The sequence below is a fragment of the Neomonachus schauinslandi genome, chromosome 16 (genome assembly GCF_002201575.2).
Source record: "Neomonachus schauinslandi chromosome 16, ASM220157v2, whole genome shotgun sequence".
Taxonomy (NCBI): domain Eukaryota; kingdom Metazoa; phylum Chordata; class Mammalia; order Carnivora; family Phocidae; genus Neomonachus; species Neomonachus schauinslandi.
The window spans coordinates 48,487,672-48,501,577 of record NC_058418.1 but is presented as its reverse complement, the minus strand read 5'-3'; the positions used below and the strand labels follow the sequence as shown (position 1 = coordinate 48,501,577).

Genomic DNA, 13,906 nt, shown 5'->3' with positions numbered 1-13,906 from the left:
TTTTTTTTTTTTTAAAGATTTTATTTATTTATTCATGAGAGACAGAGAGAGAGAGAGAGGCAGAGGGAGAAGCAGGCTCCCAAGGAGCAGGGAGCCCGATGTGGGACTCGATCCCAGGACCCTGGGATCATGACCTGAGCCGAAGGCAGACGCTTAACCAACTGAGCCACCCAGGCGCCCCCGAATGACTTCTAACAGGTGCAGGAGGAGTTGATCCACTCAGCCTCAGAGAAGGATGTCAACTAAATTGCAGAGGTACCTCTGCGAGCAGCAAGCTGTCCTTCCACCTCTGCATATTTCACATAAACACATTCCTCATTGTAGTATCTTCCACTTGACTTGGTATCCTTCCCACCCACATCCTACCCCTGCTCCAGAAGTTTGAGACTGCCAAATGTGAGGTTGCTATCTGAAAAAGCGATGCCCTCCCCTTTCCGTAAGTGGATGACTAAGAAAAACCCATACAACAGTTTGCTTTCTTAAACTGAGCTCCGTGGTCAGCCATGTTAGAATCAACTGAGGAGAATCTTTCGGTGTTTCCATAAGCACTGAACATCCTGGGGTCTGCCTGATAACCACCAAGTTAGGAGCTCTGAGCGCCACACCCAGGAAAACAGTTTCCTGAGTGACCCTGAGCAGATGACAGCATGACGATGATCTGACAAGAAGGACAAGAAGGTTAAAGAAGGCTTTTCCCTGAAAATGAACAACCTCATTGCACATTGAATTGTACCATGGAAAACAAACATGTTTATCTACACTGTAGGTGATACTTGCAGAAAACTGTGGAGGTGGGAGTGGCTTGTCCCTGAAAGGTGTTTTGGGGAGAAATTGTTTCTGTGAATGCAACTGTGAATCATCACATCACTGATGAGGTCAGTTGGCTAAGAATCGTAAAAGAGACAAACTGGAATAGAAAATGCATGAGCTAGAAAACAAATACCTGAACAATAGAAAACTGACTTTATTAAAGGTCATGAAAGAGTTCCTGAAAAAGACACGCGAGCCTTTTATTCATTCCGTAGGAAGCACACCAAAAATATAAATAGAGGAAAAAAAGTGCTCTAAGTGGAGAAAGAACAATGGACCAAAACTCTTCTGGGCTAAACAAGAAGTCAGTCTGCAGTACTGAGCACACCGCTTCTTTATTTGAAAATTACTACCTATGAATTTCTAAACAAACAGAGATCCAATTTTGACTTCTAAGAAACATAAATCAGACTGAGTCACCGTTAAGCCATTATATGGTGAAATATGAAAGCAACAGCATGATGTCTTGGCACTTGAGATCTGCATTACTGAACTGGGTTTTGAGGAGATGGCGAGGAGAGAGCAAGCACTTGAGAAATCAACAGGAAATGGGTTGTACTATTTTTGCATAGTAGTATCAAGGAACACAGAATGATTTAAGGGACTCCTAAGTTTAAAACAACCAAAATTAATACAATAAAAAGGAAGAAGGTACAGGATCAAGTGCTGCATCTAACCACAGAGAAAAGGTGACTTTACTATCATGGTTTTTAAACAGAGTGAATTAAGATCAGTGATAACACTCCAGGAGGTTATAGGGACAAACAAGATCACTGCCACTTAAATACCAGTCTAAATTAACCTTTTCAATAGGTTTGAAATGGGTAACGTCTACTACATCAAGGACACTTGAGTATGTCATTGGAGGACATAAGCTGTATTTCTGTTTCTAATGTTTGTTTGTAACTTTTGTAATGAATGCCACAGAAGTCACTTAAATGCTGAGTCTCAATTTCCTTATTTGGAATACATGGAGAAAAATTCCAATTTCTCATACCTCACAAAAAGCTGTGGGTTTCAAATGCAGGTATCAAAAAGCCTCATTTATTACATATTTTGTATGCTATTATTATCATTTTAATAATAACATTCGAAATCTCCTATGGTCATCTCACAGTTCTTTAATCAACTGCTACTGCAGGAGTGTAATACATCTGTGGCTTTTATACATTTATTCATTTTTCAGTTTTTATCATGGCTAACTGGATGTTTTTCTTAGTTTGTCCACTTAGCAAATGGTTACTGAACGTTTACTGTGCCGAGTCCTACAGTAGGAGCTGGTGTTGCAACAGCGAACACATTCTGTCCTCATGGATTCCCCCAATCTGAAGGAAAAGAAAGACATCCAGCAACTCATCTCTCATGGACAGATATATTTACAAACTCTAAATGGAGCATGAAAGAAAAGGGCAGAGTTGTACAGCAGTTTTGAACAGGGAGATCTAAATTAGGCTGTTGACTGGGGACCACATCTTTGAGGAAATGAAACTTAATCTGAGTAGATGCCCACCTTCGTAAATGTCTAGGATCAGGAGGGAAGGAGGAGGTATGGGGAAGGGGGGTTATGAGCCTGGGAGAAGGTGAGGAGAGGTGGGAGGATGGAGACTGGTGAGGGTGGGGTGGAGTTGGCACGAAGGAGACAGGAGAGGTCCACAGATCACCTGACCCTGTGAAAGCTTGGTTCCAGGTTTTGTTGGGACGGGTCTATTTTGGTTTTGTCCTTCACCCCAGGACGTAACAACTGGTCCTCGGATTGGTCTTTACTCCTAAGGCAATGCCCTTTGGCTTTTCAGTTAAAAGCCCAAGATGTTTAACAAGTCCCTCTAGATTGGCAAGACTGATTTTTTTCCAAAGGTGTTCCTCCAGGCACTAGGTAGATGCTGAAGTCTTTGGCACCTGACCTCTCCCATCCTGCTTTTGCCTGGGCTCCTTGGTATCTCATCTTGGGCATGTGTGGTTCCCGAATCAGCCAAGGACTGAGAGGGAATTTCTATGCGGGAGTTGAGACGAGACCCTCCCTCTCTCTCACCCCCTCCTTTTCAGGATTCCACCCTCAATTTCTAGCCACTCTGGCAACCTTGAACTCTGAACTCTGCCTACTCAGCCCAGTAAAATCTGGCTACTTTCTGCTTGAGCATTATGACGTCTGCAAACTAGGATGTGTTTTTAGGAAAAAAGTCAGTTAAAGGTGGATCTCCCGGAGTTTGCTTTCCTTCTTTGAAGAATCAAATCTTGTCAATTTCCATCCTGTTTTTGACTTGAACTTCAGAGCCCGGAAGGGGGGTTTTTTTATGTATATTTTGTATCCAGCAATGACATCTACAGCAAGGTAGCCCAATAAAAACGACCCTGCTAGGACTGGTACTGAAAAGCAAATCATCTTTTTGGGAACTTTTTAAATCATTGACTTGGTCTATTAATTTATCTAGGATTGCAAAGTGGGAATATGCTAATTCTATTATTCCCTATTTATTACCTGGAATATACCTTTAAGGAGAAATTCTCCCTCATCTTCTATTTGGTTACCTTGAAGTACAGATCACACAGGAAAAGTAAGATAAATTCTTGATGTTTCCTTTCATTTATTAATTTTCAAAATAATGAGCTGGTTCCTTCATATCTCTCATAGGTAACCAATTAGATTTTCATTTTTTAGTACTGTCATAAACCCATTCACTTAAACATATTTAATATGTTGCAAAACTGCAGTTACTATTCTTCCTGACGCTATCATATTTCCATTTTTGGTCAGTGAGAACCTGCTCAGTTGGCTCTGAGTTCTTGTGACATAATCCCAGCATGTTTCATAGTTTCTTTTTTTCTGGTATTATAATAGCTAACCTTATTTTAATTTTACTACCACCTCACTTATCATAAGATTAGAATCTTAAGACTATAAATTTTGCAAAGAATTAGGATTTACCCTCCTTGATTTTAGGCCAACCAGAATCTATCTTCTCTTTAAACTTTGGCATAAAATAGGATTCCTCAGCTACTGAGTGCAGGGACTGTATTTAATTCACCTTGACCAAGTATTTAGCAGTTAACATGTGGGAGCGGCTTTATAAATATGCATTGAATTCAATTTTAACTATTCTTTAGAGTAAATCCAAAAAGTTTACTGCTTTTCATTTCTCCCCCTAACTGGACGTGTGGTGAGAAGAGACAGAAGACAATGATTCAGTTCTCAGTGTCAGCACTTGACACGTCTCAGGCTACTTTCTTGCATTTCCTATTAATAATGTTTTCCAAACTGGAATCTACTGATATAAGTCGCTCCAGCTTTCAATAGTTTTTACATTATAAAATGTATATTTTTATTTTTTTAAGTTGACATGAGCTTTGTAATTGTTGACTTGCTTCCATTTGTTAAATAGAATCCATAACTTTCTCTTATTAAACAGTCTGGATTTAAGCAAATAAACACAATAGTTTCTATATTCTATGTAGTTCCTCTGCTTCTATAGATCTCTTCTCTTCCGATCTTCTCAGTTGTCCCTGTGTTCTGCGTCTGATCTTCCACAGGCTGCACATGCTGCCAGGTTGGCGGGAAAAGCCCTCCCAAGGCTCACCGACCCTGCCCCCCTCTGTTGATTCACCTATCCAGAAGACTCTTACCAAAGAAGGAACATCTGACTACCATACAGTATCATGTGTGCCTAGTTTGATCACCAGGAGCGGAACGGCTGTTCCAGAAACAGGTGGAAGTGTCCTTTGACCCAAAAGTGAGGTGTCAAAGTTGTCAGAGGCAGTGGTTTCTCTGCCGAGAAAAGGTGACAAGTGCAAGACTTCTCTCAGTAGAGGAAGGAAGACTGCACGTATCCTGACTGCCCCAGGTGCTACACAAAGATCCCAGGTCTAGAAAAATCATGAAATCACAGCATGTTGAAGAAATGAAAATGGTTCAGGATGGCTGGACAGCTGGAGGCTCTTACTCTGTTGAGGATGAGGAAAGGCAGGGCACGGGTTGCAAAATGAGGATGTTTACACAAGAACAAGAGAAGAGGAACTTGGCATCTACACCAAGGGCAACTGTCGCAGTGATTCATCCACAATTAAAGACCATGATCTCCTGTGGCTTCACGGCCACTCCCTCAGGACACCTCAGACACAGTCACTGCCATTCAGTCTTGTTCCCTTTCTCTGCCTTCGTTTACCACTGGTTACTTCCCTTTGGGACATTTCAAAGAATAGTATTTCTTTACCATCAAATATTTTCTCTTCTTTTTCCCTCTTCCGCAAGTTATTTCCTTACCCACATCTCTTGTCTAGCTCTATAAACATGTTCACGGCTGCTATGACCAAGACATCTGAAATTTATACTTTCTCTTTGAACCCATAAAATTGAGCTTCTCCTTCTCTCATTACTCAGGAAACAACTTCCAAATTTTCCGACATAAAAGTAGAACATGCTCTTTGATATGGATTTTCCATTCACTTGATGTTCCTTCATAACAAGTTACTGCCCTAACTCACCCGGACAGAGGGTAATAAAATTATGTGTGTCCCTGCAATATTCATAGGAGCAGTTGCACCTATAACTTCAGTGAACGCATGCAGGAGGCCCCGGGGGGGGGGGGTGGCATAAAAATGCAGGCTACCTGAAAAATAGCGTAAAGGACCCACTTTAATTATGATAGAAATGCATCTCTTCTTTTCAAAGCCATGAGTAGTTGTCCAAACACAGCACTTTATACTTTTATTCCTAACAGTAATGCAGTAAGCGGAAAGTCATGATTTAGTAACAACGATATTCATATAGGTTTCAATTATATACCATCAACTGAGAGTATTTAGAGTTCCAGCCTTCTGTGTTCCCCAGGCTTGCATTCAAGGAGTCAACAATGGAATTAATGATCTCCCCCGTGCCCTTTCAGAGCTCACTCATTTTCCACTGGCCTCCCAGCTCGGAACCACTTTCCAAATGCTTGTTCCAATCTGGTAACTCAGGGACCCTCCCGTGCAATCACTAAGCTCTCTTAATTCAACATCCTTGGTACATTTGAGTCAGATTTGAGTCAAGAGAACCCCTCTCCTGATTGCTGGTCCCCTGGTTTGAGGTTCCACTACCACTGCACACGTGAAATCAGAAGCCTCCTAACCGAGCTGCTGCCTCCAATGTGTATGCCCTTCCTTTCAGCCCGAATGACCATTCTCAAATACAAACCGACCCTCCGAGCAGTCTCATCTCTGTCTCTGTGCTTGACTAGGGTATGCTCCTTCTCCTACTTGGACTAGCCTCCCAGGCTCCCATGTGAAAATACCTGCATTTTAGTTTCAAACCTCTTGCTATAAATGTTCTTACACTAATCTCAACTCATCAATCACTTCATTCCTCACATCCTACACTCATGCTACAACATTTCATGTTGAGTTTGTATAATTTTTATGACATTGCCTCTTCTGACCTCTGGGATCAAACACCCCATGTTAGTTGCTGTAAATGGTTCTGTTTTTACATGTACTCATGCGCACACCCCTACACCCCACATCTCCCTTCTCTCAGTGAAATTAATAAGCAAGTTGAGAGCCAGCTCTGTAGGGTCATACATGGTGGTCTTGCAGGTTACACTGGCAACATGTACATTGCTTTTTTGGCTTTTATTGTACAAGTACTATAAATTTTGTTTTGAGTTTTATAACTTTGTAGCATTTTAGATAATGCTGTATTTTGCTTTGTTGTGTAGAATGAAAGGACTGTATTGAATAAACCTAGGGTTAGAATGCAAAAAAATATTACATATAGTAATAATTCCCATTTATTGAGAAATATACATTATTTAAAATTTATCCCTATACCCAATACTTCATAGAGTTCTCTTTCAGCAAGTGTCAATAAATACTTAAAAGGTGGGCACCTGGGTGGCTCAGCTGGTTAAGCGACTGCCTTCGGCTCAGGTCATGATCCTGGAGTCCCATGATCGAGTCCCGCATCGGGCTCCCTGCTCAGCGGGGAGTCTGCTCCTCCCTCTGACCCTTCCCCTCTCATGCTCTCTGTCTCCCATTCTCTCTCTCAGATAAATAAATAAAATCCTTAAAATACATAAATAAATAAATACTTAAAAGGTGAATGCATGTATGATTCATATAGTTGTCAAGAGCACAGGCTTTAGAAAGTAATGGATGCGAATTTAAATCTTAGCTCTAACACAGGCAGTCTGTGTAATCCTGGACAAAGTTCTTGATTTCTCTAAGGTTCACTTTCCCCCATGTCAAGAGACTTGAAGCAGCCTGGGATACACCACCCTTGAGTGAGTGGCTCAGGCAAAGCCCAAAAAAGAGTCACATTAACTTGGTGCAAGCAACGTGGACGCACAGGCCGGCAGGTGCATGCAGTCCTCCAGGCCTTCACGAGAGGCTCACTTAACTGCCAGCATGGACAGGTATCCTGTGACCGTGACCCAGGAGAGAGACCCTGACCACTCCCCAATACCACTTCTCCTTTTTATAGGGGTTGTAGCAGAATGGCCTTGCATATCTCAAGAAAATCTGGGCTGATCTTGGATTTGGGCTACTCAGGGGAGTTGCAGACAAAATCTTGCCACTGTGTTCTTGGGCTGAGAGCACCTGCAGCTCTTCCTTCTGAGGACAAGGTGAGCTGATGGTCCCACCTATTTCTGTACCCGGCAGCCCAGAGCAATCCACAGGGCTCATTTAGCGGACAATTCCTTTCCTCTGCTCTGACTCCTGCATAAAATGGTAATATTCATGCCCCTACTTCACTGTATTGTTAGGACTAAATCAGAAAATGCCTAGAAACAAAATATCTGATGCATACTAACTATTTAATAAATGATAGTTACATAGAATCATGCTTTAGTAAATTCATATTCTGCAAGGCTGATACTTATGAAAAGGTGGAGAACAGAAGTGTAACCCAAGATTTAAAGTCCATTTGATCAAAGGCCCTCCCTTAAGGCACTCACACCCAACCCATCTTGAGGTTATTTTAGGTTATCTATGAGAATACTTTTCCATTGTTTATATGTTTTTCTCTTATCCAAAATTATACAACAGAGTCCTGTCATACCCTTTACCCATGGGTGTTTATGCTTGAATTTAAAATCTCGTTGGCCCTCGGTACTGCTACTTCAGCGGCCAGTGAGAAGAGGAGGCTGATTAAATGCGTGGACAATGTGCAAGAGACAGCAACTGAAGTCGCAGGAAAAAAACTGTCCCATAGGGCTGCAGATCAAGGAAAGTGGAGAGAGATCTGAGTAACCATGGAGTGCATGGCAGAGAGAACTCAAAGGAACTTGTTCCTCAGCAGTCACGTCCATGGGGACATCATGAGTGGTGCTTTAGTTTTGGAAAAACAGGGTCAACAGTCTTGTTCAACTGAGGTTGAATTTACATCCTAGATTGAATGTGTATTAAGTGCGTATGACAGAGAAAATTGCTTAATATTTCTAAGACTCTATTAGATGGGTGATTTTTAGGATTAAGTTAGAATGCCTATAAAAACTATACCTGACAGAGAGTAAGTGCTCAAGAACTGTTAGCTATTTTTATACTACGACAAATAAATATTTTGCAAGGTGGATGCTCTAAGTAGAGAATGTAACTATAAATATGAAGCATTTGAAATTTGTTTTGCTAATTAACCATTGTGTGGCATGGGCTCTGCTAATCTCTATGATCCAAAGACAAATAAGACTGACTGTCCAGGTTCTGTGTTCCAGAATTGCAGTTTGGGGTGGGATATTTTTTTAAAGGATGATTTTATTCAAATGGATCATTGCAAAGGAGGAGCTAACACATAATAGGAGCAGCTAAGCTAAACTGTTGAAGCCAAGAGATTAAGTGGGCAGACAGTGAGAAGTAAGCTGCCCATGGCTCATCTCTAGGATTTAACAGCTGGACAGAGCCTGAGCCCGCACTTGAGTTCTGGAGTTGGGCAGACCTGGCTGCGAACCCAGCTCAGTCACTTCCCATCAGTATGGCTTGAGCAAGCCATCCTCCCTGAGCTTTTAGCTGCCTCATTTGCAAAGTCGGAGAATGGAGTAGTTATCTTATAATATTTACCCGGACTTTTAAAAAATTATAAACTACCTATTAATATAATGCTAGACATATAATAAGCACTCAATAAAACGCTGCTATATCTAGCATTAAAAAATTAATACTATTGGGGGATGCCTGGGTGGTTCAGTCAGTTAAGTGGCTGCCTTCGGATCAGGTCATGATTCCAGGTCCTGGGATCGAGTCCTACATGGGGCTCCTTGCTCAGTGGGTAGCCTGCTTCTCCCTCTGCCTGCTGCTCCCCCTGCTTGTGTTCACGCTCTCTCTGACAAATAAATAAAATATTAAAAAATTAATATTATTAATATTAGTATTATTGCTATTATTATTATTACTCTTGATATTCATACTGTGATCACTATTCTGTAGGCCCTGGCAGGAACAAAAGGCTGGTCAGTTACCTTTATTGGTGGTTGGGCCGGGGCGAGGGGGTGGGGGCGGGCGGTGCCAGGAACATCACCAACCAGTGCAAGGAGACCTGCAGTCTGTACACCACAGTTTGTCTGTCTGACACAGTTTAGACAATGTCAACAAGTTGCCTGCCCCCTGCATGACATGCCTTCCCTTCCTGCAAATAAAGTGAACCAGAGCCTAACTTGACTTACATCAGAAAGTGATAAAATATGTGTGAAAAAAACCTTTCATGGCTAAAAAATAAAGGTTCACTAGAGGAAGAGTGATATAGAGGAACTGAACAGTCCCGGACTCTTTTCTAGATTCTTCTGCGTGCTAGGCATCAGATGCTGGGCAAATTACGGAATCTCTCCAAACCTCAGACTGCTTATCTGATAATTGTAGATCATATTAACGAACTCATTGTTCTATAATAGAAGAGCATCTAACAGGATGGTGTGGCTTGAGGTAGGCTATCAATAACTCTTAGGCCCCTGCCCCACAAAAAGATATAATAAAATGCTTCATTAAGAGGAGACTAAGTGAAATCTGTGGCTTCTAACATTTTTTATGTGAAAGTATTTCAAACACATTTTATATTTTGGCAGAGGTCTTTACTTTTTCTATGAATTTATGCTGAAGGCACAGCACGTTTATAAGTGAGTTATGTGGCATATTATTTTTAGGCTGGAGAGACAAACATTCTTTCGTGTCCTGACATTTGACTGCTTACACTAAATGGAACACTGTATCTTTTATTAAATTCAGGGTGCCTAAGTGAAACATCATCAAATATAGTCCATGGGGGAAAACTCTAATATTTGAAAAGTCAGGGTCTAGTTAATAATATTAGATTTGGGTAAATGGATTCACATATGTCTATAAACAGGTATCTGTATCTATTTATCTCTTTAAGGATCGATCTATCTATAAAATGCTTCCATTTCTGATTTAAAATATAAAGCCAAACGCTAAAGTCAATATTACCATGCATTGGCACAAAAAAAGCTTTCCACAAGAATCATTCCTGTTTTTATATCTCTTTACATAGCCATCAAGTCAATTTCAGCATGCAGGTTGGCTTTCAAAACATCTCCTTTGAAATCTATGTCAGTGTGTTGGATAAACAAACACTTACTGTAGGCACATCCGAACACCTCGATCCGCATTCCAATTCTGCCCCTGGGGTTCCACTCTAAAGGAATGAAGCGCAGAAATCGGGCTTTGATAGAAGGCTGGAGTCTATAGTACACAACACTGTCTGCATTTGCATTTCCTGGAAAGCCCTAAAAGAAAAGGGAAAGAAGGAAATCAATGCATCTGGAGAATATCTGTTTCACCCTGTGACCTAGAACATCAATGAACAATGTCTGACTTGCTTTTTTACTGAAAAAATGGCTACCTTCTTCAAGAAAATCCTATTACCAGTTACACAGTAATGTCCCTCCATCCACAGAAGGTACCATTGCCCAGGCTTTTCTTTATATTGAGAGTAGTTGAAATTCCACCTTCCCCATTAAGCCAGCTTTCAACCATAATACCGTCAATAAACTTTCTATAAAGCTCAGATTAAACTTAAAAGGTATTAACATTGTGAACAGCACCAAAAAAAATTGAGAAAATCTTCTTCCAGTATTCAAAAAGTAGGATCTGATTCAGCAAAGAAGTTGCCTGCATCACTGATGAATGATAAAACTTAGGACATGTTTCTGTTGTCTCATTTTCTCCCCTTATTAACATAAACAAAAGTATCTCCCAACACTCCATTCAGAACACTCTGATAACAGGCTGTTCAACTTCACAGCCCTGCCAGATACGCACATTAAGAATTGCTACATGTCGGGCGCCTGGGTGGCTCAGTCGGTTAAGCGACTGCCTTCGGCTCAGGTCATGATCCTGGAGTCCCTGGATCGAGTCCCACATCGGGCTCCCTGCTCGGCAGGGAGTCTGCTTCTCCCTCTGACCCTCCCCCCTCTCATGTGCTCTCTCTCTCTCTCTGTCAAATAATAAATAAAATCTTTAAAAAAAAAAAAAGAATTGCTACATGTCAAAGTTATTTAATAACACAATAATAAAACAAAAGCACCTGTATTAAAAAAATTGTTAAGGGAAATTGGAAGCAATAATAATTTGGAAAGACCTATAATTAGACTTACAGACTCCAGAATTTGAAAGCTAGAAAGACCTTGAGAATGATGCTACGGTAGCACAAAGTGCAGATAAGGAAATTAAAGTTCAGAGAGGTAGAAAATAGGGGCATCTGGGTGGTTCAGTTGGTTAAGCATCTGCCTTCAGCTCAGGTCCTGATCCCAGGACGCTGGGATCGAGCCCTGTGGGCTCCCTACTCAGCTGGAAGCCTGCTTCTCCCTCTCAAATAAATAAATTAAATCTTTAAAAAAAAAAAAAAAGGTAGAAAATAACCTCCTGGTGTTTGTAAAACTGTTGTAAGGTGAGAGCAAGAGCTACCTTCCTTCCGCCATATCAGGGTGCATCTGCCTAACACATAGTTCACCTGCAAAACTCACATACTACAGCACCTAATATCGGGGCAGCTTTTATTTTCACCTTCATGACAAATGGTAAGGCTTCATATGTGAAAATGTTAGAGGGAAGTTGTTCGCAATAATTTATATTTTTTATTTCTTCTTCTCCTTCTCTGCTACCCATCCTCCCTTCCTCCTACTTCTTTTTCTCCCTCTCCTCTTCCCCCTTGTTTTTTCTTTTTTCCCTTCTGTAACAATCAGCATATGCCGGAACAAAATAAGCAATCTATTCAGGCTCTTGGTAGGTCTGCTGACCATTACTGGGTCAGCGTATAAGGTCAATCTCATGTAGGTTGCACAAGACAAAGGCGAATACGTTAGTAATACCAATACACAGGGAATCTGCTCATTTACCTACTTTTCTTTCTAGTTCACAAATATCCCTTTACCAGCATTTACCAAAATATTTTTTTAAAAAAATGTTTGGTGTTTCAGAGTCAAATTAATTTGATTTGACTCTCCTTATCAATCGATTCTCTACCTCCTGCCACCACCTCACCAATACTCCATACACCCAGCTCTCAGGCTTAGGCACCACAAGCCTTCTGTGATGGCACCTCCAAATGATATCCAAAATCTGGATCTTCATCTCAGCTATGACCACCCAGCTCCACAAAGCATTACCTCACCTGAACTATCTCAGTGACCTCCTCCTCACCTTTTTTGTTCTCCTGTTCCCTGTCACCATCCCCACCCACAGCCCTAATCTCTTCCCCTCTGAGCAGTCAGGAATATCTTTAAAGGTAAATCAAACCGTGTCACCCCAACCCCATTGCTTCATTTGCCACAGAACAAAATCCAAGCTCCTTATCAAACACAGTCTTTGACAACACCCTCCATTATGCTTTCACCACACTGTACCCCCTGGAACAACCAAGCTCAGTCCTGCTTAGAGCTTTGCACCAGCTGTCCACACTACTCCGAAAGTTCTCTGCACAACCAGCTCCTCTTGCCACTTCAGGCCTTGGTCAAAATGTTACCACCTAAGTCAAACCCTTTCTAATCACAGTTTCAAAAGCGGTGCACCTGGCATACCCCTGCATCTTACCTTCCTATTTTATTTTCTTCATATTACTCATTATTTGGGGTCTTCTTTTGTTTGATTATTGTTTGTTTGTTTATCTTATCCCACTAGAAGACTAGCTCCATTAAAGCAAGGACCTTCAGTCGTCTCCATTCACAGTACCTAGAACATGGCTTGGCTCAAAGTGGTTCACAGTAAAATATATGTCGGATGTGTACATTTGGGAAAGATTGGGCTTAAAAACAAAACAAAGTTCAACAGGTTCTCAATTACAGAACCTCTCAGCATGTCAAACGTGAATGTGCAAATGTGCACTGTATCTCCCATGACCGAGAGAGTTATCCAGTATGTTTTCAACTATTAGGTCCACATTCCTAGCTACTGTTTCCTACAACACAAATAGGAATACTGTATAAACCCACAGATATTTTAACTCTGATAACCAGACCCATCTAGAAAGCCCCATTCTTCCCACTAGTCAAAATTTTTATACTCTGGGCATTGGGGGCAGTGTGTGGGTGTGGGTGTGTGTGTGTGGGTGTGGGTGTGTTTACAGGCTCTCCAAACCAGGGTAATGTGCATCCAGGGTTGAGGCCCTGGTCCATCAACATTCAATCCTAATCAGGCCCTCTTACACTTCAATTCTACTTTCCTGGGTGCCACTGGCAGGCTAATACAATTTTGATTTCTTTCAGTGAACAGCTGGGTGATGAATCAGATAACCCTCCAAAAGAACTCACATTTTTCCAACATTAATGTACAGTCACAGATTTAGATAGATGCCACTATGATGATCTCAACATCTTAAGGGATGAGGAGAAAGATGCAGAGTGGCAGCGGCAACAAACAGATAAGTAGAATGGGGAGGTCTATGAATGGCAATCTTTCACATTTTACCTGATTGATTTATGAGTTATTTAGATTTTAAGAACATAAAGAAGAAATATAAGGTGCTTACCTTGTATATGTAATAAAAATATCTTGGCACATTCAAAATTTTAAGCAGCTTTTTCTTACAAAGGGCAAGGGAAATCGTGAGGTGGAGGGTATGGGATTTTTAGCACATCCCCATCGTCTCTGGATTTTTAAAAATGAACATGTATTAATTTTACAA

At 41.1% G+C, this 13,906-nt stretch overlaps 1 protein-coding gene across 1 annotated transcript in view; it reads right to left on the bottom strand.

Moving 5' to 3' along the window:
- The window catches only part of CNTNAP4 (contactin associated protein family member 4), a 213,679-nt gene that overhangs the window by 55,860 nt on the left and 143,913 nt on the right, over positions 1–13,906 (bottom strand). The window contains exon 4 of the mRNA XM_044922066.1: positions 10,364–10,511. Coding sequence (XP_044778001.1) covers positions 10,364–10,511 — 148 coding nt within the window. The remainder of the gene's footprint in view (positions 1–10,363; positions 10,512–13,906) is intronic.